The sequence below is a fragment of the Poecilia reticulata genome, chromosome 2 (genome assembly GCF_904066995.2).
Source record: "Poecilia reticulata chromosome 2, P_reticulata-male-v2, whole genome shotgun sequence".
In the NCBI taxonomy this organism is placed as follows: Eukaryota; Metazoa; Chordata; class Actinopteri; order Cyprinodontiformes; family Poeciliidae; genus Poecilia; species Poecilia reticulata.
The window spans coordinates 2,051,971-2,079,582 of record NC_088831.1 but is presented as its reverse complement, the minus strand read 5'-3'; the positions used below and the strand labels follow the sequence as shown (position 1 = coordinate 2,079,582).

Below are 27,612 nucleotides of genomic sequence, written 5' to 3'. Positions count from 1 at the left end.
AGGTTCGATCAATTCGTGTCTCCAAGGCAGGAGCAACACGAACCGATTCCACTCACGAACATCCCGATTCCAGAGGATAATCCAGCAAAACCCCCAACATAGCGGGAATTTAGAATAACCAAACACGAATGACAATGTAGAAGCAATAGTGATAGTTTGTGGAGTCATTTTAAGAGATAAAAGACGTAACAAGAAGAAAAGACGGTGGATAAAAGACAACGGGAGCAGCCGCTCCATTTGCTGCACTATGATTTGGAGGTGACTTTTTTTTTCATAGTAAACACTTTTAACTGAATAAACATATATAATAATGACCTTTACATATAATAATAAACATTTCCACATATCATCTCCGATATCCACCGGACTCTCAGTTGACCGATATATCAGCTGTTTGGGATTCCCCTTTGTTCTTACGTTACCGCGCTTTCTGATTGGTTACCTGTCACATTCAGCAGGTTGTATTCTCGTTCCCAGTCAGGGAAAACACCACAGGCTGAGATAAAGGGGCCAAGACAACCCAAATTGGGCATATGTAGAAGCCTTATCTGACAGTTCACACCTCCACCCCATCCCCCACTCCTGGGCCGCAGCAAAATGCCCAAGTCTTGACCGGTCCGCGGTAATAGAAAGGTTGGGGACCACTGCTTTAAGCTGCAGTGCCATTTCATTAGACCCCCATTCAAACCTGTCATTGTCCCTCCTGAAATACTTCAATATATTAATTACAATATTACAGTTTATTACCCAGCTACTTGTGATTACAGGATGATAAATTTACTTCTTCTGATTAATAAAAAATAAATTCAATTGAGGAAATATTCAGCTTCAAGGAGCAGTCATGATTAACTTGATTATTTGCCAAAGTGGGCGGTTGTAATTGACGAGCTGCTATGTTGGCAATAAACAACTGGAATGGTTTGATTCATGATGGCTGTTTATTTTACCAGGTGGGAGATTTTTCTACAGACTGTTTTGTTTCTCTGTGTTTGTTGGGCTTATTTTAATTAGTCAACAGCTCACTATGGTGTCTGGATAATTATGAATTGTTTCTTTGAGAAGTGCATTCCCAAACATTTTAGGTGTTTTTATTTTTTTTTATTTATAGAGTTTTTTAAGTTGAAGAACTTTTAATTTTTAATCCATGACTTTTTATTTGCTCTATTGTGCAAGTTTCAACCATTTTTTGGAAAAGTATATATCCAGAGAACTACATCTTGCAGTCACTTAGTCTACCAAGCACTGGTTGGTTGGGATTGACGTCTGTTGTGTGGGGTTTGCTAAACTCGACTAAAAGTCAAACTGGAACAATGTACTTTGTTTAGACTAAAATAAACATTTCAAGCAGCAAAATGTTCTTTCATGAAACAGTTACTTCATAAACCCATAGAAAAAGGCTATCTAACTTGCATCAGATGTGACAACTTTGTGGTTCTGTAATTTTCTGCATTAGGGCTGCTGGAGGAATTATATTTAGCTGAAGTCCAGTGATGTCTTTTTCCCTGAAGACTTCAGTGAAACTTGTTCTGTGAATCTTACATAGATTGGCCTTTGTACAAGTAAGCCGATACGGGACTGAGACTGCCTTGTCTGGAGAGTCAAGTGTGTAATGGCGATGGGTTGGCTTAGATCCCCTTTGTTATTTTACAAAACACAGGGAGATGGGCAAAAAGTATTCTAATCCTGCCTTAGAGTGATTTGAGAAAGGGGCTAAAAATTCCATCCATCCATCCATCCATCCATCCATCCATCCATCCATCCATCCATCCATCCATCCATCCATCCATCCATCCTCCTCTACTTATCCGGGGTCGGGTTGCGGGGGTAGCAGCTTAAGAAAGGAGGCCCTGACTTCCTTCTCCCCAGCCACTTGTTCCAGGCCAGCCGAGAAACATAGTCCATTCAGCGTGTCCTGGGTCTTACCCAAGGCCTCCTGCCGGTGGGACGTGCCCGGAACACTTCACCAGGGAAGCGTCCTGGAGGCATCCTGACCAGATGCCCGAGTCACCTCAACTGGCTCCTCTCGACGTGAAGGAACAGCGGCTCTACTCTGAGTCCCTCCCGGATGACCGAGCTTCTCACCCCATCTCTAAGGGAGAGCCCAGCCACCCTAAGGAGAGAACCCATTTCATCTGCTTGTATCTGGGACCTTGTTCTTTCAGTCACAACCCAAAGCTCATGACCACAGATGAGGGTAGGAACGTAGATCGACCAGTAAATCGAGAGCTTCGCTTTTTGACTCAGCTCTCTATGTTGGGATTTAGGTTTTTCTGAGTTCTCTGTATGTTTAGTTCAGGTTTCTCTGTGTCTTATTTTGATCCTGTTCCCTGTGAGTCCTGTCTCCTCCCGAATTGTTTCCCAGGTGTGTCTAGTTCCCCTAATTACTCCCTGTCTATTTAAGCCCACCTGTTGTCTCAGTCCTTTGTAAGATCCTTTTCAGTTGTTCTCGTATGTCGGTCTGTTAGCCCTCCAGTAGAACTGTATAGTCCTGGTCGGTTTAGCTCTTGTGGTCAGTCCTTTGTTTCTGTTGCTACCAGTTTAAGCTTTGCTTATGTTCTCTGCCATGCCACCTGAATTGGACTGTTGAGCTACTTTCTATTAAACCAATCATCATCATCACCTCTCGACCTGGGTCCGACCTGTGTTCACTCTCACCACCTTTAACCACATCATGACACTCTCTTCGCCACGACGGCCCGGTACAGTGCCCGCTTCACTTCAGATGCTGCACCAATCCACCTGTCGATCTCCTGCTCCTTTCTTCCCTCGGCATCAAAAAATGTTGATGCTGTAGTACCAGCACCTACTCATCACAGTGTGACTTGAGTCTACTCTGTAATGAGAGTTACATGGTACCAGCCTCTTTTTTATTTCTGGGGTCCCCAGTGTGCCAAGTTGTGCTAAGAATGTGATGTCAGAAGACTGATGACTAGTGGGGGGAACCACTGGTTTTATCTCAAGAGAAACTCTGCTGCATGAATCTGAGCTGTTATTTGTAAAAACTCACAACGGCGAATGAGCATATTGAAAGGAAAGAGGTGTGTTCTACATCACGTTGCATTTGTGTCACATACAGATCACTTTGTGTTGCTTTTCAGATTTTGGGGCTGGTCATATGACAAGATAGAGCTGTTATTTAATTGTAAGGGAAACCTGTAGAGTAGAGTTTATGGAGTGAAAATAGTCTCAAAATATCTGCGTGTGTAAAAGTAATTGTGTGTATGTAAAATAATTTGTGCGTGTGTAAAAATATCTGTGTATGTGTAATACTGGATTTGTAAACCTTAAAAATAAAATAAACCTACACCTATAAATTTTGAAAAAGTACGCACAAGTCACCTGGTACACACACACAAAACTGCATTTGACGCTTTTCCCAGATTTGTGCATTTACGTGCTAGTAAAAGCTGGGTCATCTTGAGTTTTGTAGTCTCGTGTTTTTATCCTCTAAACGTTTCTCACTATGCTTGTGCTGAAGAGGCAAATACATTAGTTCGGTGGAAAACGGTATATCTCAGCACTTCCTTATAATATCCTAAAATTATTTATAGACATATTGTGCATAGATGCGACCTGGATCTTAGACATATTGTGCATAGATGTCGTTTTTCAGACCATAAGTGGTCTGAAAAACGACCACTGGGTGGCGGAATGGTTGGCTGGCTGGAAAAATAGCCAGGAAAACCCAGAAGCCAGACAGAGCGTTCCAGTGGTCTGTCCTCTGACGTAAGTAGAAGCTAAACCTGCAGGCTTTGCTCTCCGATTATAATGAGACATGGAGTAATCAGACAGACAGACAGACAGCCATCCATCCATTTTCTTGTACCTTAGTGGGGTCCGGAGGGTTGCTGGTGCCCATAGCCAGCTAACGTTTCGGGCGAGAGGCGGGGTTCACCCTGGAAAAGTTGCCAGTTTGTCGCATATATATATATATATATATATATATATATATATATATATATATATATATATATATATAGCTTCTTTGTGTGCTGTGGAGTTTCTGTGCTGATTAATTTTTTTTGCGAAGCGGTAAAAGCTGGGTAGCTCTTGAATTGCTACAAAATAAAGCTGTATTTTCCTCAGCCTACTGGCTGCAATGTTGACACCATGAGATGCCATGAGACCTAAATCCTGTACATCATGCCATGGAGTGCATTCCAGTTTTCCATGTCTGGCATATAACCATTTATTTTAGCTTTTCAACTGGTTATATTGATATTGTGTCCAGACAGAGGGATAATCAGTAGCCTAGCATCATGACCTGTTTGTTCTGAAGATCCTGAAGCTTCCACTTCTCTTGCTAACATGGCGCCTCCTCACCCTGACTTGAGAGTCAGGGTGAGGAGGCGCCATGTTAGCTGCGTATCAGTATGAGTACTGATAGGAGGAACCACAGAGTTCTGATAAGTTAAAAGCACATCATCTGAAGTTGGGATATTTTTCCTCCAAAAGGCTCCAGAGAATCACTTCAAACCAGACGTTGGACTTTATTTTATTTCAGTGTCATTTGTGAATGTTAGCTTCTCATTTTCAACAGCGGAGTTATAAACGTTGAAAAGGTTATTTTAGAGAAAGTCTCATCAACATCAATATTTCCACTAAATAAGAGGCAAAAAAAGTGTTTGATAAAGGAAAAGCCTCTCAGACTCTGAGCACAACACCAAACAATTTTTTTTTAATATTAGACAATTAATTTAATTTCACATAATTATCGTGGGAGAAGCCATTTGTTTGTTAAATACTTAATGAAACATATTTACCGTGTTTGATGTTTGTTGTGAATAACGTATACTCACACAATAATTACTTTGGCGTTTATTGAATGTTCAGAAACTACAGCGGCTGTATAGCGCCATGAGAAAGTCATTTATGCACACACGTTGCCATGGCGCTCTCCAAGCCGACCTGAGATTACGTTAAAAACATAACATTCGATATTAGGTTTGCAGGCTTGATATTTATTTTGCGATCATTAATAAGCCTCCCTGAACACAGCGGTGGTTGATCACGGTAATTAATTTTAAACTCCTGCTGTTATTTTAATAATGCAACCGAAACGCACAGAATTGCGCAACACCTTGTTGAAACAATAAACACTGATATTATTATTGTTGGGTCATTAATTTGAACATGTTTTGTTGATGGGCTGCACAGTTGGTAGAGCTGTTGCCTTGCAGCACAAAGGTTCTGGGTTCAATTCCCAGCCCCCGTCTTTCTGCATGGAGTTTGCATGTTCTCCCTGTGCATGCGTGGGTATTCCGGTTTCCTCCCACAGTCCAAAAACATGACTGTTAGGTTAATTGGCCTTTCCAAATTGCCCCTAGGTGTGAGTGTGTGTGTGCATGGTTGTGTGTCCTGTGTGTCTCTGTGTTGCCCTGCGACAGACTGGCGACCTGTCCAGGGTGTACCCCGCCTCTCGCCCGGAACGTTAGCTGGAGATGGGCACAGGCAACCCTCCCGACCCCACTGAGGGACAAGGGTGAAAGAAAATGGATGGATGGATGGATGGATGGATGGATGGTTTGTTGATTTTTTTGTTGTTCTTTAATAAAGTTACAAACGTTTTAAGCCAGTCAGAAGAGGACGTGCTGGTTTCAGCGACCTGGCGGCGTTCAGTTTGTCACCTAATGCCGAGATCGACTCCAAACCTTCCGTGATCGACGTATTGCAGCCCTGCTCTAGTAAAGCACGAACAGTTCAGAAACAATATGAATTAAAGCTCCGCGGAGCCTCAAGCGGCCCTCGCAGTCAAGCGCCACTCCGGCCTATTGCCACCGCGGGTTATCCAGCACCGCTGCCCACCTGCCACCGCGTTCATGGTCCACCATCCCATATGCACTGTTGAGTTCGGCATGATTCCCTGGCGACACATCACAAATTTGGTGCAGGTTGGTCGATGTAGAGAGTAGATATAGCTGATGGAATGACATAGGGGGCGCAGTGGAGTCAAATCCTGTTGGGCTCATTAGCGGTAAACAAAGGTCATGCGTATCCAGTTTGGTGCCAATCGGAAGGCACATGTGTGATTCAGAGACAATTGTATCCATATGGCGAGGGATAGCCATTTGGCCACGCCCCCACGGTCAGCCAGCATTGACAGAGTTCATCATCAGGTCATTTCATGTCAGGTGGCATGTCAGGTGGCAGAGGAACAAAAAAAAAGTAAGAAATACAGTAAAAAAAACAGGTGTCTTCCGATCGGAAGTGGGCGGGACTAAGGTGATGTCATCATCTGACCATGAGAATGTGATGAGGGTTGGTCTAGTGACCAACCCTCATCTGATGCAGCTGTGACCTTCTATGTGGAAGTTATCGCAATTTGATGTTTTATGGCGAATAGTCAAAGTTTGGCACTTAGCCACGGCCTAATACTTTGACAAACAAAAATTCCTGTGATAACTTTTCACCTTTAATGTCTCACCTATCTGCTGACTGAGTTTGAAGTCTTTATCTCAAACGCTGTAGGAGGAGTTTGATCAGATATGAATTCTATGAAAAACAGCAAATGGCAGATTTTTATCCAAAATGGCTGACTTCCTGTTGGGTTTTGACCATGGCTCCAAGAGACCTTTTTGTAGGTCCTGAGAAGATACACATGTGTACCAAGTTTCATATTTCTAGGTTAAAGCATGGCTTGGGGCTGATCAATTAAAATATTCTAGGGAGCGCTGTAGAGAAATTAGGCCAAGCCCACAAAATATTGTTATGGATTCCTGTCAAGGGTCCCACAAGGATCGATCCTAGTGAGTTTGGTGCAGCTGGTTCTTAAACAGTGGAATTAACGACCAAACGTAAGGAGACGTGATGTCATCATTTGACCATTGATTATTCTGGGGGACCCGATGATGATCAATCACTGAAAGTTTGGTGCCTCTGTCAGCTTTTCTGTAAGAGTTCTAACAGTTTCGTGTTTCATGGCGAGTCAGTCAACTTTGACCCCTGGTTAAGCATGCACAAAAACTCACCGATTTGATAACTTTGAATCGGCCATGCCTTATGAACGATCTGACCGAGTTGGAAGCCGATCGATCGAAATCCCTAGGAGGAGTTCGATCAAATGCGACGTCTGTAAACGGCCAAAATGGGGTAAAAATCAGAACTTCTATCCTAAATGGCCGACTTCTTGTCATGCTTGCACTATGACATTAATTGTAAATTCTGAGTGTCTTGGGGAGCTCTAGAAGTGTACCGAATTTCAAGTCTCTATGATTTTCCTATTCACTTACTTTAGTATTCACTTACTTTAGTAAGTGAATAGGATAGGGTCTTTTGAAAATTGCTAGGTGGCGCTCTTGAGCCGGTCCTTTGCGATTGTTGCGACAACCTTAAAATACGTAAATTTCACACGAGCTCTATGCGCCCACCAAGTTCGATGAGTTTTTGGATGTGATAAAGCCCCCAAAAAGCCAATTTATTTTGCACAAGAATAATAACAAGCAGCCCTCACAGCCAACCGCCGCTCCGGCCTATAGCCAGCACCACCGCCCGCCTGCCACCGCGTACGCTCTTGCGCAGTTTAAGCACGCGTCCGCCAGGCCGTACTCACTGCTGAGTTTGGCATGGTTCCCTGGCGACACACCACAAATTTGGTGCAAATCGGTCGATGTAGAGAGGAGATATAACTGCTGGAATGACCTAGGGGGCTCAGTGGAGTCAAATTACAATTCAATCTTGTTGGTCTCTTTAGCGGTGGACAAAGGTCATACGCATGCAGTTTTGTGCCAATCGGAAGGCGCGTCGGTGATTTAGAGACAATCGTGTGCATATGGCGAGGGACAGCCAGTTGGCCACGCGCCCACAGGTCAGAGTTCATTATCAGAGTTCATCATCAGGTCATATTATTTCAGGTGGTAGAGGATTAATTCCATATGAATCACAGAGTAAAAGTAAGGCATTCAGTAGAACCAACAAGTGACTTCCTGTCAGAAGTGGGCGGGGCTAATGTGATGTCATCATCTGACCATGAGAATGTCAGATGACATTCTCATGTCATCTGACATGTGACATGTCAGATGACATGTGACATCAGACATAGGAAGTCTGATGCCGCTGTGCCCTTTTAGTGGAAATTGTCACATTGATGTTTTATGGTGAATAGTCAAAGTTTGGAACTTTGCCACTTCTACATGCTTTTATCTACAAAAATTCCTGTAATAACTTTTAACCTTTGATGTCTCAACTCTCTGCTGAGAGAGTTTGAAGTCTCTATCTCGAAAGATTTAGGAGGAGTTTGATCAGATTCGACGTCTCTGAAAAAAAGGAAATGGCAGCTTTGATCCAATATGGCCGACTTCCTGTTGGAATCCAACAGGTCAAAACCTGTTGGGTTTTGACCATGGCTCCAAGAGACTTTTTAGTAGGTCCTGAAAAGATATACATGTGTACCAAGTTTAATATTTCTAGGTTAAAGCATGTTTTGGGGCTGATCATTTAAATAATCCTAGGGGCGCTGTAGAGAAATTAGGCCACGCCCACAAAATATTGTTATGGATTCCTGTCGTGTGGCCCACAAGGTTCGATCCTAGTGTGTTTGGTGCAGCTGGGCCGAAACATGTGGAATCTAGAGCCAAACGTATGCCAGTGGTGTGACCTTTGACTTCGCCGTGCTGCCACGGCCACACCCTCCTCTAAAAACTATTGTTGCTTTAAAACAAGTGAGACCAACTTTTTATCAGTCATATGACACAAGATCATCTTGATTAGGTCAAGCGAGCCAGAGTTGTAGCTTTCCAAGTAAACAAAAGTCATTTCCTGTTCTGAGGGGGCGGGGCTTAGGTGAGGTCAGACTATGATGACATAGGATCGTCAGGGCTCCCAACAGAATCACTCATGGCAAGTTTGGTGCCAATTGAACTTTTTATGTGAAAGTTGTAGCGTTTCGTTTTCTTTGGCGAGTACGCCAAATTTGGCACCCAGGAACGCCCACTCAACATATACGAAAACTCACCATTTTGATAACTTTTATTGCCACACCCCTTATCTACATCCTCACCAAGAATGACGCTGATAGGTCAAAATCCCTAGGAGGAGTTTGTTAAAGTTCGACGTGAGTACAATTGAAAAATCACCAAAATTTGACCTTTGACCCAAAATGGCCGCCTTCCTGTATATTTTAGGGGGTACCTCCAAGAGACTTTTTTTCTTGGTATGTGGGGATCTACCTATATACCGAGTTTCAGATTTCTACGACCTACGGTTTCCCCCAACTCACGTTAGGGGGCGCTATAGAGCAGTTTGGCCACGCCCACTTCGGATTCCACCAGAATCCAAAACATTTTCTAGGGGGACATTTTTCTGTGAAGTTTGGTGAGTTTTTGAATATGATAAAGCCCCCAAAAAGCCAATTCATTTTACGGAAGCATAAGAATAAGAAACACTACAATTACAATAGGCCTTCGCAGTGCTTAGCTGCTCGGGCCTAATAAGCAGCACAATTACAATAGGCCTTCGCAGCGCTTAGCTGCTCGGGCCTAAATAGGAAAAAAAGTTATTTATTAACTGATTAAGTCGTGTTTTAGATTGGCTGATTAGTGGGTGCACTCACGGCTGATTTTTACCCAGAAAGCACATGGTCAAAAACCATTAGTGAAACGGTCACTGGGACTGACTAGTATATATTCCATTGATGGAAAGTAACTTTAACATATGAATTCCCTCATATGTTAACATAAAGGCTTGTTTTGAAGTATAAGCTGCTACTTATAGGCATTGCTTCGAAGAATTCAACCTGGAATGCGGCATTCATAACAAACACGTGTGTTCATATGTTCTACCGCTAGCAAACAACCGTACTGATTAAATAACATAAAAGTCAAGCAGTTCCCTAAAAGTCCAACAGATGGCAGTAATGTGCCATGCAAAACAAAACACCCACAGTTTACAGAAGTGATCCCAAACCTTTTTATTACCGCGGACCGGTCAAGACTTGGAAAGTCTTGACTGGTCCCCCTGGGTGGGGGGAGCGTGAACTGTCAGATAAGGCTTCTGCATGTTGGTGTTGCCGCTAAATCCTGAATATAACCAATGTGGGTTGTCTTAGCCTTTTTATTGCAGCCTATGGGGGTTTCCCTGTCTGGGAACGAGAACACAACCTGCTGAATATGACAGTTAACCAATCAGAAAGCGCGGTGACTTAAGAACAGAGGGGAATCCCAAACAGCTGACATATCGCGCAACTGTGAGTCCGGTGGATATTGGAGATGATATGTGGAAATGTTTATTATTAAATCTAAAGGTCATTATTATATGTTTATGTTTATTCAGTTAAAAATGTTAACTATGAAAAAACACAGTCACCTCCAAATAATAGTGCAGCAAATAGAACGGCTGCTCTCGTCTTTTATCCACCGCCTTTTCTTTTTGTTACGTCTTTTATCTCTTAAAATGAGTCCACAAACTATCACTATTGCTTCTACATTGTCATCCCTGTTTGGTTATTCTAAATTCCCGTATGCTATGTTGGGAGTTTTGTGGAGTTTCTTCTGGAATCGCGATGTTCGTGACTGGAATCAGTTCGTGTTACATCTGCCGTGTGGCTGGAGACACGAACCGATCGAACCTGTTGGACTTTTATCAACTCTGTGGTCACAGAGGTTTGGAGAATCGGCCGACAATTCTTAAATCTTGCCATCTAAACCAGACTTAAGACTCACAAGCTTTACTCGTCCCCTCTCGACCACTGCCCAAACGCTCTCTGACTCTGGTCGCTATGGTAATGTTTACATATCCCGTCAAAATAAGATACAGATGCGCCACAAAAACAAACATTTTACTTTCGTGAAAATTTTAACTCACGATAATGACTAACGGGAGCCCTGAGCTTGTTTCTCTGCAACGAGATGGTCCCATCTGGGAGTGATGAGAGACAATAACACCCGAAGTATTGCTTATATCCACAGCCTGCTTGGTCTCTATGTGGCGAAGCAGCTTGAAGCTTCATTGCCTCATTAGCAGCCGGTCGCCGCATGTTACGCAGAGCGGGCTTGTAATGTGGGAGTCACCTACCGGTCCGGGATAAATCCATTCTCCTGTCTCTTCTCTGGGCCTTTTCCTCTTTGCAAAGAAACTTTCCAAATACATCTGATCTGTTTCTTACTCATTTTGCGGCTTGTGGGCTTTAATGTTGGAGCGCAAGTAACCGAGAGAATCCGGTTAAAGGATTTTCAAAATAAAAGATCCTCCAGACTCAAATAATACATAAAACGGAAATATTGAATAATTTCTTGCGGTGCAATTGGTCCACGGACTGGGGGGTTGGGGACCACTGGTTTACAGGACACAGTTCCTGCTAAAGAGCCCCTTGGTGGTTGAAGAAAAATCCACATATAAACGGGAAAATACAAAACATGAAAAAAAAATCTGAATGCTCTCTGGTATTGTTCAGGGGGCCGGACCAAATGTGGAGGCGGCCCGCGGCCGTAGTTTGGGGACCACTGCTCTATAGTATTAATCTGTATTTTATTTTGAAGGAGAATTTTGAGATAGCAGTGCATTGTGGGTAGCAGAGGCAGTTGCAGTAGGGTATATGCCACGGACTTCCATTTTAGCAGTTCCGCATTTTTATGCCACATAGAATGCTTCGGGTGCACAGGCAACAGTAACAGGTTTGCCTCGACTTTTATAAACTAATGCCTCTTATATACCTCATTTTTGTCTTACTGTTGATACAGATATTAGACAAACACTGTGCTTTGCCTGCTAGTAGTTTAAATTAATTTCAGCTGCACACTTTCAAAAGAGTATTCAGATTTTAACATGCATTTTCTAAGTAGTATTTTAGTTCATTTACTCAGTAACTTCAGTGTTGTTACACCTCTGAACCATTTTTTGCAGTTTCTTTGTGATACAAGAACTATTTCACTTAAACATTTAATTTCCTGAGATATTGTCTATTTATTTTCAAGCAAAACTCTCAAAAAGAGCTGAGGATTTATTAGGTTTGATTACGTCGTGCTGCTAAATATGGACGCTTATTAGTTTTTTTTCTTTTTAATTTTTCAGGTTTGCATCATAACACCTCGTGATGTGTTTCTGAGCCATAATTGAGCCGCTGTGCTGATTACCTTTCCATTGGATCCAAGCACCTGGACCAGCTGACAGCGTCCATCAGTTCACGGTCTGGCGGATCATCACAATGTGGACTAACTTTTATTTTTTACAGTACTTGGTGAAACTATGATTTTGAAACTGGAGCACCAGATATGCAAAAATCTACCTGCAGACTTTGTTGGCTACCCTGACACTGCAGTCATCCTGGATGGGGCTGAGCCGGTCTTCCTCTCCTCCAGAGTGACGAGTTTTCATCACCAGTAAAGGCAAACAAGTCTGATGTCTGATTAGCTGCTAGGAAGTATATTATAGTTCATTTTGCTATCCTGTTTGTACCTACAATAAAATTGAATCTCTTTTGTAATACTCTACATTTCACAAACCTTTTTTTCCCCATTTCTCTGTGTTTACGTTATATCAAGTATTTTCATGTAGATCAGGAATTCAAGTTAGATGTTAAAATGCAACACATTTAGGTAATACCAGCAAAGAAATGTGAATATTAAGTAATATGTAGTTAGTCATATAATTTAATATACTGAATAAGGCTGGATGATATGACTTACAAGATTTTTTTTCATACCAGATTTGATTTTAAAACCCTCCTGTTGTCCTCGGGTCAAAATGACCGAGATTTGTATGTGTTTTCCCTTTACACAGAAAATGTCTGTGTATAGGGATTTTCTTTAATAAAATCACAGGGTTATTTTCAAACAGTGCCTTTATTTCAATCATCTGTTCTGTGAGTTGTATAAGGGAGCATTACGGTCAGGATACAAGAAATTTTAATTGCAAGAAAGCAGTCGTTCCAGCAGAATAAATATGAAATTGTATAACAATGTTTTAAAATTACAAGAAGTCGTTTTAATGAGAAATAAAGATTCAGTTTTATCTGACATAACCAGATAAATGTCGGTCCATGTAGTTCTGACATTTGTCAGTAATCAAGAGGATGTACATTTCCACCTCAACTGACCAGGTAAGCATTAAGGTAAAAATAAAAAAATACTGTATAAACAAATACTGTATACAAAATGGAAAAAGAGCAACTGATAGAAATACTTTCTTTATAAAGAAAAGCAAAAAAGTTAATAGCAGGAGAAAAGTTGTTGACAACATTAGCTCAGCCGATCTCTCCTTCCAGGAAGCCATCAAACAGAACTCCTGTCCAATTCCAGCTATAATAAAGATTTAAAAAAAGAAAGAAAACGGAAAGTTAAAATAACAAATAATCCTAAATTAATAATTGAGATCTAATGCATTCTGGAATCTATTGACATTTTACAAATTTCACAAATCAATTAGAAGGTTTCACAAATGTTTTATTTATTCTGCTGTTAGTACAGAATAATCTAGCTAGGTTTGAAATGTCTAGGTGTTGTTTTTAAAGTACAACACATTAAAAAAGCTCAAGATAGTGAAAAACATTGCCCTTTAGCTGTTTTCCAAATTAGATGCTACATTCGGAAGCTAACTTCAGCTTCGACTGATAGCTTGGACACAGTATAGACAGATCTATATATGTTTATATAGATGTATATCTTTATATATAAAGCATAGATATGTAGATTGCACACTGCACAGATAATGAAAACACTTAACATTTACATGGCACCTTTGTAAGCTTGTCCCTGTTAGCTACGTCAGACATATCAGGCATTATGATGAATACAAACGATTTATTAACTTACCTCCGAAGTTATTGTGAAGTTTTGACACATCCAGCTTAAATCCTTTGTTGTTGGAGCGTTTCAGGACGTCTGAATAATTATATAAGCATTGTTAATAGTCCTGCAGCGACTGAGGAGCCACTGTTAACATACTGTTGCCTGTGCACTGGAACCATTCTATGTGGCAAAAAATGCGGAAGTGCTAAAACGGAAGTCCGTGGCACATACCCCATTCTGATATGCAAAAATAAAAGTTTCAAACAAAAATTTAGTGATTTCAATAAATAAATAAAAACTCTTTAAAAACATTTTTTGTTTCGTAAAAATATATTTTTATGATTAAAAAGTTAAGATTTTTTTTGTTTGAATTATTATTTTTTTGATTGAATACTACTTTTTTGTTTGACATGATTTTTTTGGGATTGAATAGGGTCCTACAGCTAACGTAGCATAGCTCACATAAACTTTAGCTCCCGCCAACAGAAACATGAGGAGGTCAGAGTATCAAAATACCAGACATATAAAACGTAATCTGAAATCATTTAGTCTCCATGTCTCATTATAACCCGAGCGCAAAGCCTGCAGGTTTAGCTTCGACTTACTTCAGAGGACAGACCACCGGGACGCTCCGTCTTGCTTCTGGGTTTGCCTGGCTATTTTTCCGGCCAGCGAACCATTCCGCCACCCAGTGGTCCTTTTTCAGACCACATAGTCTCCTGTACCACTCAAAAATGCACAATATGTATATAAATAATTTTAGGATATTATAAGGAAGTGCTGAGATCTACCGTTTTCCACCGAACTAACGTATTTGCCACTTCGGCACAAGCACAGTGAGAAACGTCAGAGGCAAAACTCAGATGTCCCAGCTTTTACAAGCATGTAAACGCATCATCTACACACAAATCTGGGAGCTTCCCAGAAGCATGAAATGAGTCTCAAAAATAGTTGTGCACTTGTAACCGGATCTGTGTGTAAATGCAGTTTTGTGTGTGTGTGTGTACCAGGTGATTTGTGTGTACTTTTTCAACATGTATAGGCGTAGGAGAAGATTTGTTTTATTTTTACACAAATCATTTTACACACGCACAAATCCTTTTAAACACGCAGATATTTTGAGTCTATTTTCACTCCATACAGGTTGAGCCATGCCGAGAGGAGGTACTATTAGGAAAAGTTCTAAAGAGAAGACCTAAGACTACAGACCTCTTTATGCTCAGGCTTTAGGGGTTGTATAAAGTTGGACTGCAGATAAATATGGTAATGGTAATTCCATTTTTAAAGTAGATGTTTTTGACCCTGAATAAATGCAATCCAACATCTTTCTTGAAGTACCAGTACGTGTGGATAACAGCTTAAATTCAGTGAAATTTGTAGTATCACATCAGTGATTAAAGCTGTAAGTGAATCGTCTGTAGACTCAGTCTGCAGCAATGTCCCTGACCTCCTTCTCTTCACATTCTGTCACCAGAAGAAGTCCTTCTGCACTGGTGCCCCTCTATCCATCCTTTCAAGCAGAAAACTTATACACTCACACACAGACGGACATTCTTCCCATTTACTCACACACACCCACCCTCCAAACACACACGAACACTCTTACCACCTGCCACACCAGTAGAGGCCTTAGGGCTCAGCCATCTGCCCACCCAGCTCATCTATCACCCCCTCTGCAGTACCTACCTTCCCAACATATGCAGCCCTTGCCCTGGGTAAGGTGGCAGGGGCACTGGCCTTGGTCCTGGCCAAGAGAAGGGTGAAGGAGCACATATGTAGTCCAGACGGTTTGTTTGAGAGAGAGAAAGGAGCGGGGTGAGAAGACACTGAGACAAATCAAGGATTAAATCGTTCCCTCTTTGAATCTCTTCTCCTTGCTCTCTCACCCATATGGCTGGTCTCTTGTTCGTTTACACCGACACGGCAGCCACCAAGGTTGCACCCTGCACCTGTGAAGGACTGGTGGGGCTTCCAAGCAAGGCTGTTGAGAGTGATGAGGAAAGAGGGACACGTAGGGCTGAGAGGGGAGATGATGGGGGTAGGCAATGTCAATAATGAAGATCTTTTTTCCCCTGTCCCTCATTTCCCATGTCAGTCTTTTCCTCTCTGTTAATGCTTGCCTCAGGGCATTCTCCAATACAAAAGGCAGGAATACGAGTGCTTCGCTGTAATCCCCCCCATCATCTGTTCCATTCAGCCACACAACCCCTCTGTCTTGTCCGGATACGATCTGTGCCGAGTGATTTGACAGGAGCTGCAGAGATTTTGTTTTTATGTTAGCATTAATTAGATGAACCACCCCAAAAGTTGTCCATTTTTCATGAGTCTCCTTTCGCATGCACAGGGAAGGCACCACTCTACTATTCTCTTTAGTCTTCCCTTGCCTCTTTACGCTTTCCAGGAAACCCAGAGCTCATGTCAAAAGCAGGTAGAGTTTAAAAATAATTTTGAAGCTTAGCCAAAAATACCCTGGCAGGCTGACAAACGTGCAGTTCTAAAGACAATGCAGAATAAATACATACAGAAACAATTCAGTTTTTTTATTTTTTTTATTTGACTTTGTTGGATGGAATTTTTAAAAATATCTTTATTGTATGGAAAAACAAAAGCTGGAATTGCAGGCAAAAACCTTCCTAGACATAGGAAGTATTCACACTTTTTCCACATTTTGGAATAATGGCTGTGACATAAAGTGTGGAAACAGTGAAATGGCCTGGGATTTTTCCAGACCGCTCCCAATCAGATCTGCAGCCGGTAGGGGATTCCAGCTGACACCTTGGCACCCATGTCCTCCTTTCAGCGTCAGTAAACACAACACATCCACAGGGGCTTGTAGTGTGGGATGAAATGTTTTTACAGAAAATAATCTCATCCAAGTCCAGTCTGTAATTATTTTCTGGACAAAAGGAGTGACTGCAGGCAGTCATGTGAATGGTTCTTCGAAACGAACATCCAGCTCTTTTGAAGGAGTTGTAATTCCAATTTCCACATATGACTTGGAAAGTGATGTCAGTAACACGTTACAAAGTGACTTTGTAACGCGTTAGATTACTCGTTACTTTTTTCAGTATCGAGTAATCTAACGCATTGCTATTTCAAATCCAGTAGTCAGACTACAGTTACTTAACGAAATTGCTTTGCGTTACTGTGCGTTACTATTTTCTTTTGTAATGTAATTTTATTTACTCTACACGTCTTGGGGAGCGACCACCTTTTATATGCTACAGTGTCAGCACAGAAATGTAAATAATGATAGAGATGCGCATTCCTTTGCTGGAAAAAGAGGAACTATTTTGAGTTTGTGTCGCCAAGCCCGATTATTTGGGCTTGTTTTGTTTCTAAAGTCGCTTGCAAATTTAATGAGTCGCGGTTGCGCATTTTGGGGCTCGTTTTTGAATGTGAAGTTACTCATTTGGGCTTGGAAATACAGGTCCTTCTCAAAAAATTAGCATATTGTGATAAAGTTCACTATTTTCCATAATGTGATGATAAAAATTAAACTGTCATATATTTTAGATTCATTGCACACCAACTGAAATAATTCATCTCTTTTATTGTTTTAATACGGATGATTTTGGCATACAGGTCATGAAAACCCAAAATCCCTGTCTCAAAAAATTAGCATATTTCATCCGAATAATAAAAGAAAAGTGTTTTAATAACAAAAAAGTCAACTTTCAAATAATTATGTTCAGTTATGCACTCAATACTTGGTCAGGAATCCTTTTGCAGCCTTCAATGCGGTGTGGCATGGAGGCAATCAGCCTGTGGCACTGCTGAGGTGTTATGGAGCCCAGGATGCTTCGATAGCCTTAAGCTCATCCAGAGTGTTGGGTCTTGCGTCTCTCAACTTTCTCTTCACAATATCCCACAGATTCTCTGTGGGGTTCAGGTCAGGAGAGTTGGCAGGCCAATTGAGCACAGTAATATCATGGTCAGTAATACCAGTGGTTTTGGCACTGTGAGCAGGTGCCAGGTTGTGCTGAAAAATGAAATCTTCAACTCCATAAAGCTTTTCAGCAGATGGAAGCATGAAGTGCTCCAAAACTTCTGATAGCTAGCTGCATTGACCCTGCCCTTGATAAAACACAGTGGACCAACACCAGCAGCTGACATGGCTCCCCAGACCATCACTGACTGTGGGTACTTGACACTGGACTTCTGGCCTTTTGGCATTTCCTTCTCCCCAGTCTTCCTCCAGACTCTGGCACCTTGATTTCCGAATGACATGCAAAATTTGCTTTCATCTGAAAAAAGTAATTTGGACCACTGAGCAACAGCCCAGTGCTGCTTCTCTGTAGCCCAGGTCAGGCGCTTCTGCTGCTGTTTCTGGTTCAAAAGTGGCTTGACCTGGGGAATGCGGCACCTGTAACCCATTTCCTGCACACGCCTGTGCAATGTGGCTCTGGATGTTTCTACTCCAGACTCAGTCCACTGCTTCCGCAGGTCCCCCAAGGTCTGGAATCGGCCCATCTCCGCAATCTTCCTCAGGGTCCGGTCACCTCTTCTCGTTGTGCAGCATTTTCTGCCACACTTTTTCCTTCCCACAGAGGTGCCTTGATACAACACTCTGGGTGCAGCCTATTTGTTCAGAAATTTCTTTCTGTGCCTTACCTTCTTGCTTGAGGGTGTCAATGATGGCCTTCTGGACAGCAGTCAGGTCGGCAGTCTTACCCATGATTGCGGTTTTGAGTTATGAACCAGGCTGGGAGTTTTTAAAAGCCTCAGGAATCTTTTGCAGGTGTTTGGAGTTACTTTGTTGATTCAAATGATTAGGTTAACTGCTCGTTCAGAGAACCTTTTCATGATATGCTAATTTTTTGAGACAGGGATTTTGGGTTTTCATGATCTGTATGCCAAAATCATCAGTATTAAAACAATTTAAAAAAACCTGAAATATTTCAGTTGGTGTGCAATGAATCTAAAATATATGACAGTTATATTTTCATCATCACATTATGGAAAATAATTAACTTTATCACAATATGCTAATTTTTTGAGAAGGACCTATAAGCAGAGATACATAATAAATCCCAGAATTTGTCTGCCATACAGGTCGTTTTAGTCAGACTCTCCCTGTCCATCATTTCCCGGATGATCCGTCCTCCTGTGTCTTAATGCCAAGTTAATATATTTCCTCTGAATTACGTTGAGCTTTGCATTGTGCTCCAGAAAACTGAAAACATCGAGACTAATATGAACAGCGCAATAAACATGAAAACAGCCGTGTATGTTGTGCAACTAAACGCCATTATATTTATCAATATTAAGATAAGTGTCATAAATATGTGCAGGAGGATATCTGTGTTGTAGGGCGGCAACAGGAGCTCTGTGCGCTGCGCTGTGACAGCAAACGCAGGGCCGTAACCCAGAACCTGGAGGCTGGGGCAAGAGGATGGCGCCTTTAAAATCCTTCTTAGAGTTTTCCAGGCAATAGTGGAACACACACATTACACAGCAAATTCAAAAAGTGTTAGATTTCCAGTGTAAGTGTTGTATGTTAAAAATACAGTGTTAATTCATCAACATGAGTGTTATTTTCCCCAACACTCACTAAAGAGTTCCAAAGAGTTAAACAAAAAGAAATCCAGTCCAGTGTTGAGTGCTAAATTAACACCAACAGTCTAAATCAACACTGAGTCTGGTGTTGATTTAGAAATCAACATCAGACAGTTCCTCCCACAATTGTAACATATTTGTGACATCACTTCAGGGAAGCTCCACAGGTAGCTCCACAGGTAGGCTGGGAGTTGCAGCAGTGGGCCCTAGAGGGGGCCCACATGGGAGGCAGAACATGTCTTTAAGGATCCAATTTTTTTATCACATCTGACGAGAAGTGGAAAGGAGAGCCCTCTCCTGTTGAAAACTGCGTATGATACCCAGTATGTTATATGGTAGGGTGTCCCACTGTTGACTCATGATTGCTAAAAACCTTACCAAACTGACTGATTTTAGTGACATAGTGGGTGTAAAATATTGAATAAAATGTTGTGCTACATGACTGGCTTTATTTTCACTCTTATATTTAACTTTATGACACACAAAACTACAAATGAATCGTCCTTATTGTCTCCAGGTGCATTTTGGGTAAAGCTTGTCAATCAGTCACTTGGCAACAAATGGCAAACTAGCTAGAGCATTTCTACGGACTACGTTAACATGTTTTGAATTTGTGTTGTTTCATCATTAGTAGCCTGATGTTTCTGTTCTTATCTTGGTTTGTTGTACCCAAACAAATGCTTTATCTTGTAAACTGGGTGTCAGATGGATTTCAGAATGTCTCTCTGTGGTGATGAAACTTGTTACCTCCGCTGTTACGGGCATGTCAATGTTGTGAAGTTAATTTATCATGAGCTTTATTATTTGGGCCTGGTCATTAGCCCCGCCCCCAGGCCGACGCTGTCTTGTTCCGCTACTGTATCACGAGGAGCGGAGGCAGTAGTATAACGTCTTGTGTGGAGCTTATTATAACAAGTTAAGTTCCATGTTAAAATGATCATGTTTTTGACAATTTTTTATGGAGGCATTATTTTTCCGTTTACGCAAGAGTATCGATTCATATACAGTACATAGTGTGCTTAACGTATGTTTATTTGTTTGGATAGCACAGTATATACGACTATTTATTATCTTAACCAAACATTAAAACTGTCAGGAAAATCTGGAGGCCATTTCAGTTAACATTTAGCTGCGGAAGTTGTTTTCTTTAAGTTTTTGGCTGTAGACTGCAAAATGGGGGACTGGCTGTGCTGGACCATTGGCTTGATCTAAGCGACAGGTGTCAAACTCCAGTCATGGAGGGCCACTGTCCTGCAATATTTAGATGTGCCGCTGCTGCACCACACTTGAATACAATAATTAGGTGATTAGCAGGACTCTGGAGAACATATCTACACAATGAGGAGGCAATTGAGCCATTTGACTCTGGTGTTTTGTACCTGTGGCATATCTAAAAACTGCCAAAATGTTTTTTCTTTGTTCTTATGTCATGTTGGTGACTGAAGCCTGTTATGATGACTTCAACACATTTCTTAAAACAGATTGGCACGACTTTTAATGCTGTCCAAAAAAATTTCAATAAGCTGAAAATTTCTTTAGTAATTATTTCTAACTTTTTTATGCTTTATCTTGTAAACTGGGTGGTCAGAGTAATTTGAATGAATATAATGGTGACACACGCAAGTGAGTCTGATTAGCTTTGTTCACACTTCTTTTTAAAATAATTATTTATAATCCTAATGTTTCTGCTATATTTCCTGTTTTTCCTTCCAGGCTTGAAGTCTTCCTCCTTCATGTTGGTGAAAACAAGAGCAGCACCAAAGACACTTCACCATCAGTGATCACAAGACCATCCATGGCCACTTCCAATGAACTTTCAAAGCACACTTCACCTTCAGTCCAAAGTACCATGAATGAATGACCTTTGTTGTATATTGCTGTCAGTGCTGTTTGATGATTTGAAATAAAAGCAATTATATTCTGCAAATGGTGCTGGTGTTTTTGTAGATTCAAGTGGCTTCTAATGTCTTTTAAAATGAATTTGGGGATTATTGATGGCCAGTAGTTTCTGAAAAAAAGGGTTTTAATTGCTCTAGTGGCTTTTATTTGCTAGTAAATTGACATAAAAAAGTGGGGTGGGTAATGAGAGAAGGAGAAGCCCAGGAAGTGAACCCACGACAGCCGCATTGAAAACTAGAGCCTTCATATGTGGGTTGTGCTTAACCCCTGCACAGCATACCCTGCCAGTAGTATTTCAAAACTCAGACTTCTGTTAATATATACTTTACACTGTTCTGTTACATTAACACGTAGTGTTAACTTTTGACAATATACACTAGTAAGTCAACACTGATGTGTGTTTAATTTCAACTACTGTGAGTGTTGATTCAACTATATCACAAATAACACTTTCAAAAGTGTAATTTCTACACTATCCAGAGTGGACCAATATAGACACTTTCAAAGTGTTGAATTTAACTCTGTAGGAGTTGATGGAACACTTACAAATTTGCTGTGTACAAACTTTTTTTGTACTGTTTTGTAACCATTTAACAATCTGTCCTTCAGTCCAACTTTATAAGTGAAAATACATTGTTGATGTTACTATTATAAAATAGCTCGCAATTAAATATTGGCAAAGCTTAATGTAATTTTCACAGGTGGTGGAGTGTTGTCAGCACCTGCTGAAAGTAACTAAAAAAGGTACTTTTAATGTAACAGTTACTTTCCAAATCAAGTAGCCAGTAATCTAAGTTACTTTTTCAAGGAGTAGTCAGTAATCCGATTAAAGTTACTTTTTCAAAGTAACTATGCCATCACTGGACTTGGAATCCAAAGCTCCATTCTCCTGTCTGCTACTTCCTTTAATTTTATATCTGAATGTTATTGAAAAGTACCGTATTTTCTGGACTATATGTGGATTTTTCTTCAACCACCAGGGGGCTCTTTAGCAGGAAGTGAATCATTGGAAGTCAAAATTGGAAATAAAAGAAATTGCCCATTAAAACAGAATTAGGTTTTAATAGGAAATTGAAATTTGAGAATGTTGTTGATCAGTTAAATAGCATTGAGGGGAAAAAAGATTTTTCGTGCGTGCTGCTGCATTGTTGTGGAAAACCTAGAGCGGCAGAGATATCTGGAGCTTATAGTCCAGTGCGGCTTATAAGTGTATGTTTACGTGTAAGTTTCTTTTTTTCATTGACCAATGTTTTTTTTAAATTTGGGGGGTGCGGCTTATAGTCCGGAAAATATGGCACATTTAAAATTCATTTTTACACTACTTTGATATAGGAAATTAAAAGCTACATTTTAAAGGTTGTGTCTCGCAGATAATCAGTTATATATCCAGTTTACCCTTCGCAATGCAAATGTACAGTAAGAAAGAGATTGAAAAAGGTTAACTTACTCTCAGGTTAACTTACTCTGGTTCTTCTGTCTGAAGAACCAGGACTTCTGGAACAATATTCTTTGAATCATTTGGACACCAGAATAGAAGACATTTTTAGCATAAAGCAAGTCCAGCACTCCAAGAAATGAACCTACTGCAAAGCTTTACAGTATTTCTAACCTGTTGAGCTACACGAGGCTCAATATTAGGTGTGGAACAGGTTTTTAGACTATTGAGGGAAGTTGGCGAGCCAATGAAAACATTTGAACTCTACACAGAATAGCGCCAGCTGGAATTTCAACCAACAATCTTCAAGTTGTTGGATACGTTTGCCATACTCCCGACTTATCCTGCAATTAAACATTAAACATCTGCCTTTCATCATCACTCAAGCAGTGCTGAAAGTATTATCATGAGGAGTTCATAGACTTGCCAGGGAGGATCATCACATTATAACCAAGGATGTTGCTGTAAAGTGCCTTTTTCCTTTTTTCATTGACCAACTCACTGGATCTGATCAGTTCTTTGACTACCCAGATCATTGATTCAGATCTCAAATCAGGAATCCAAGGTCTCCATTAGCCTGGATCCATACAGTGCCAATCCTGTTTCACAGTGTGGATGAGTGGTCTAATGAAAAGGTGGAACTCACGAGAAACATTCCAAATGGTTGGTTGGCGTACTGACTCGAGTTGGCAAACTCAACAGAAACATGATCAACTCAATTAACTGGGCTGATTTTGTTACCTATTGAGCCAGACTGTCACCCATTGCAACTGTTTTGCCTATTACTTACTTGAGTTGAAGCACTCAACGGAAACATGGCCAACACACTGGTTTGGTTATTCATTAAAGCTAATCCATCGACCAACTCACGAATGGTGAGAAGCTGGCAGAATACAGAACCATCTTCCTTCTCTCCTCCTTCGTTTTCTCAGCCTGACAGACGATTAAGCTGTTCCACTTTCTGGGTGTTGGTTAGTAAGGCGTGTGGGAAATAATTGTGTGTATGTGTGAAAAGGAAAGTGTGTATTTGCTTCTGATGGATCAGTGATTAAATAAATCATGGTAACCTTTGCTGTAACCTTTCCCCCCTCTCCCCAGTCCCTGTCTGACCTTACAAGACCCATACACATTAAAGACTCCTCTCTTCTCCTTCATCTCCTCCTCTTCCTACTGTATTATCCACCCCTCCTCATCATCTTTCTTTGTCTCATTTCCTTCTTCTTTCTTTCCCCTCTCTAATATGTGTACAAGTGCTTCAGTAAAAGAAAGATCAGTTACTGCCGATGCCTCAGCAATTAAAAACCAGTTCCCAAACATTATTATACCGAGGTTTGTGTGTGGTCTTTAAGATCTGCAGGTTCAAACAGCTACTCTCACTACACCTTGCCTCTGAACTCCCCAAGAGGTCGCTCAGACACCACAATATCTCTGCTTAAGTGTTTTTATGTTCTCATATGTGTGTGTGTGGCGTGACTCCTTGATCTCCTGCTCTAATACTCTGAAGACCTTTGGTTCCTTACCAATGGGAGGTCCTAAGCAACTATCCCGTTCTCCCACATACAAACACCCAGCATGCTCACATCTTCAGAGGATGTCACAGATTAGACTTCAATCATCCTCAAGCTCTTGAAGTCTTTAAGAATGAGCAGCTGATGTGAAAGGTCACAACACACCTGGAGAGCAACAGCAGAATCAATATGCAATGATGGAGGTGATGGAGGGGATGCTGAAAATGATGGAAACAAAAGACAGATGGATGCTGGTAAACATGTTCATAGAGGGTACAGCTGATTTGATCTTATTCAAACCAGAACTAACAATTTAAAATATGTATTTTCCAGGCACGTAATGACATTTATAGCACAATCAAGTAACTATGTTGCCTTCAATTGTTACAAAAATGCTTTTCATGTCAAATATGACTTAAAAGAAATTTGAGTTTGTAATTTAATGCAATTACAAACTCAATTGATTTAATTTGAGATTACAGAGCCCTCTGTCTCTCTAAAAACTCCTGCTCTTTCTGAATCTCTGCCTTCAGAAAGTCATCACAACTCGGACCCTCTATTAACCCTTTTTACCACTGAGAAGTAGCACCTATAATGAGTAGATATGCAGTTCCACAGGATATTTGTTACCGTATTTTCCGCACTATAAGGCGCACCTAAAAACCTTAAATTTCCTCAAAAGCCGACAGTGCGCCTTATAATCCGGTGCGCCTTATATATGGACCAATATTGAGCCACAACAGGTCTAGCAACTACGGTAAGCAGCGGCCGACTTCATTTTCCCCCGTAGAAGAAGAAGTGCGCGGTGCATGCTGGGATAGTTGTCAGAACACTGGTTTGTTAATAAAGTTTGATAATACATTTAAAGCCAGGGGGGGGCGGAGGGGCGGGGGAAGAGAGACAGAGACTGCGGCGGCAGTGTGTCAGTTGGTCTGTGTTACCCAGAAAGCAGTTGGACACAATATCGCAACACCAACACCGTGAGTGAAACAATTACTCGGGCAGCCTACTATATAAAGTACTCGGGGGCTACTGCTTTACAAATGTGGATGTGTAAAGCGTACGGAACAAATTGGCAACCCAAACTGAAGCGTCTATTATATATATATATATATGAAAAAAGTTCATTGATTGAATTCATTGAAGGTGTGCCTTATAGTGCGGAAAATACTGTAATTGTTGCTGGCTAGTCTTAAGGAGCTGAGTGGGGTTTGATCTGTGAGGCAGAAGCTTGGGCACTTGGAAAGTGCAGATCCAAGGAGGAGCTGCATCCAAAGGCAGAGCTAGGTTCACCCAGGCGTTTTGAACAGCTAAATTGTTGTCATGGGAGATTAAAGGATTTCTCAAAGAAGAATCAGAGCAACAATCTGACAGAATAACATTAGAACATGATGTGAAGCTCAAATATAGTAAATTTTACCTAATACTGCCCCTTTAATCAGTACTTCTGCATGTTCAGTGTGTATAGAACATAAACGGGAGAGTTTGCTTCACATATAAACGTGGACATTGTTAGTCTGGACACAACAGCTTCTAGCTGAAATTGTAGACTGAACATTGTTGCAGGAAACTGATATAAACATTTTGAGCTGTTTTAAATCGCTAAAGCAGGCTTCATAAATCTGCTAGCAGCTAGCTATCCCAAACTTCAGACTTATTTAACTACTAAAAGCTCAAAATGATACAACATTTTTCTATTATGAATAAAAGATATATGATTGATAATAAATATTTCAATTAACCCTTTGAGGTCACTGTATCTTATGGCGATATTTCTTTTGCAGCTGTTATTCCTGAACGACGTCTCTAACCGAGTTTTACAGATGTAGGAACCGGAGATCGCTTCCTCTTTGGTTAGTTTGAACTTCTGTGTGCTGAACTTTCCTTGGCACGCTGCATTCAGTAACTGATTGAGATAGGAACAGGAAGGCTTATCTCTGCATGCTTGGTGTTTGGATGTGTATGATGTCCGACCAGTTCTCATAGTGCTTTCTAGGCTGTGTGCACAGATAAGCTCTGGGATCTGGAGGAGGTAGAGACATTTGCAGGTAGCAAACAAGACACAATTGAAATCGGAGTAAAAGAAAGGGGCTCATTTCTGTCTGTTTGAGCACGTGTGCATGTGTGCGTGTGTGTGTGCGCGTGTTTTTGCGTGTGTGTGTGTGTGTGTGTGTGTGTGTGTGTTTGTCTACTCTGAGCCTACTTTAGCTTTGTGGACTCCCTGAGCAGTGACCAGAGCAGACAGCTCTTGAAAACTGGAATGAGGCAAGAAGAAAGAAAGAAGGGGATGGATCGGAAAGAAAGGGAGCCAGTGCATGAGGGAGAAAAAGGATGGAGCGCAAAGAAAGAGAGGACAGGAGAAGAGTGGCGGGCAGGGACGGACAGCGGCAGCGCGTGGAACGCCACAAAACAGAAAGAACTGACGAATGAATGGAACCAAACGAAAGGAGGAGAAGTATTGGACTGAGGGATGAGAGGCCACCTCTTCTTCCCCCTCTTCTCTGCTCATCCCTTATCTTCTCATCCCCCGTGAGAATGTGTGTGCCTCTATGAGCCAGTGTGTGTGTGTGTTTTCTTACTCGTCAGATCTGTAGTGCTTTTTATTCACACACAAAGATGGGACATACCTGGCACAGGCAGACGTGAAGGAGCTGGCAGAAGAACGTGCATTTGTGTTTGAGTGAGAGTATGTGAGAAAGAGGCACTGGCTCACCTGCCTGGCAGAGTATGATGCCTGACAGCCTGAGATGTCCCATTTAACACCGACTGAAGCAAACACACACACGCACACACACACACTTAACCCACCCAAAAGTAACTCTTTCTTCAATAAAGTTCCACACACACTACATCTGCCTGAATGTGGCTAGTTTACAAATTTTTGGGTAACAATCCGTCCATTATCTTGCGATTTAGTGTATTGTTGATAAAGTAGAATAAATTACATTAATATTCCAAGAGATTTTATATGTCAACAACTTGTGATTAGTAATTTTGTCTTAGTTGTAAGTAACTCTGCCACAATACAAAATAATATCATATATACATAATTGTTTTCAGAAAGGTTTTCATCCACATGAAAGGTTTTCATCCACCTGCATAAATACTGTCATATTTGTGCAGGTTGGCGCTACCCCAAACCCATGAGGAGTGGGGTAGCGCCAAACTAAAACTTTTGACAGCCAATCAGAATCCATCAAAAACAACCACAATTTCCTGTTAGGAATTAAACATGGCACCAGGAGCTTCATTTGTGTGGACAGGTATATAGTTCGAACTACTTTTAAATAGCATGTTACAATATAAAGTTAATAAAACACAAGACGATGTTGATTGGGAATCTTATCAAAGCAAGTATGTTCCTACTTTAGCGTATTATTCGACCTTGATGTGCGGCATTCTGAAACTTTGTTTTCTCATATACACACACAAACACAAATACGAAGTTTTCTGAAATATCCATTTTGGCCAGTTTTAAAAAATAATTGTTTTT

General features: G+C 41.1%; 1 protein-coding gene across 7 annotated transcripts in view; it reads right to left on the bottom strand.

The window, feature by feature from the left end:
• LOC103477553 (uncharacterized) overlaps positions 1-13,913 on the bottom strand; it is a 67,987-nt gene extending 54,074 nt beyond the window's left edge. For 6 of the 7 annotated variants that reach the window (XR_001777543.2, XR_535666.3, XR_014090563.1 and 3 more), the window contains exons 1-3: positions 13,743-13,913; positions 12,218-13,229; positions 12,066-12,120 (exon numbers count right to left, since the gene is read on the bottom strand). Coding sequence is in view for 3 of the 7 variants with exons in the window: in XM_081614702.1 (XP_081470828.1) it covers positions 12,066-12,109 (44 nt within the window). In the remaining 4 variants the exon portion in view is untranslated. The remainder of the gene's footprint in view (positions 1-12,065; positions 12,121-12,217; positions 13,230-13,742) is intronic. The other variant, XM_081614710.1, reaches the window with a different exon arrangement.
• Positions 13,914-27,612: the final 13,699 nt, after the last annotated feature.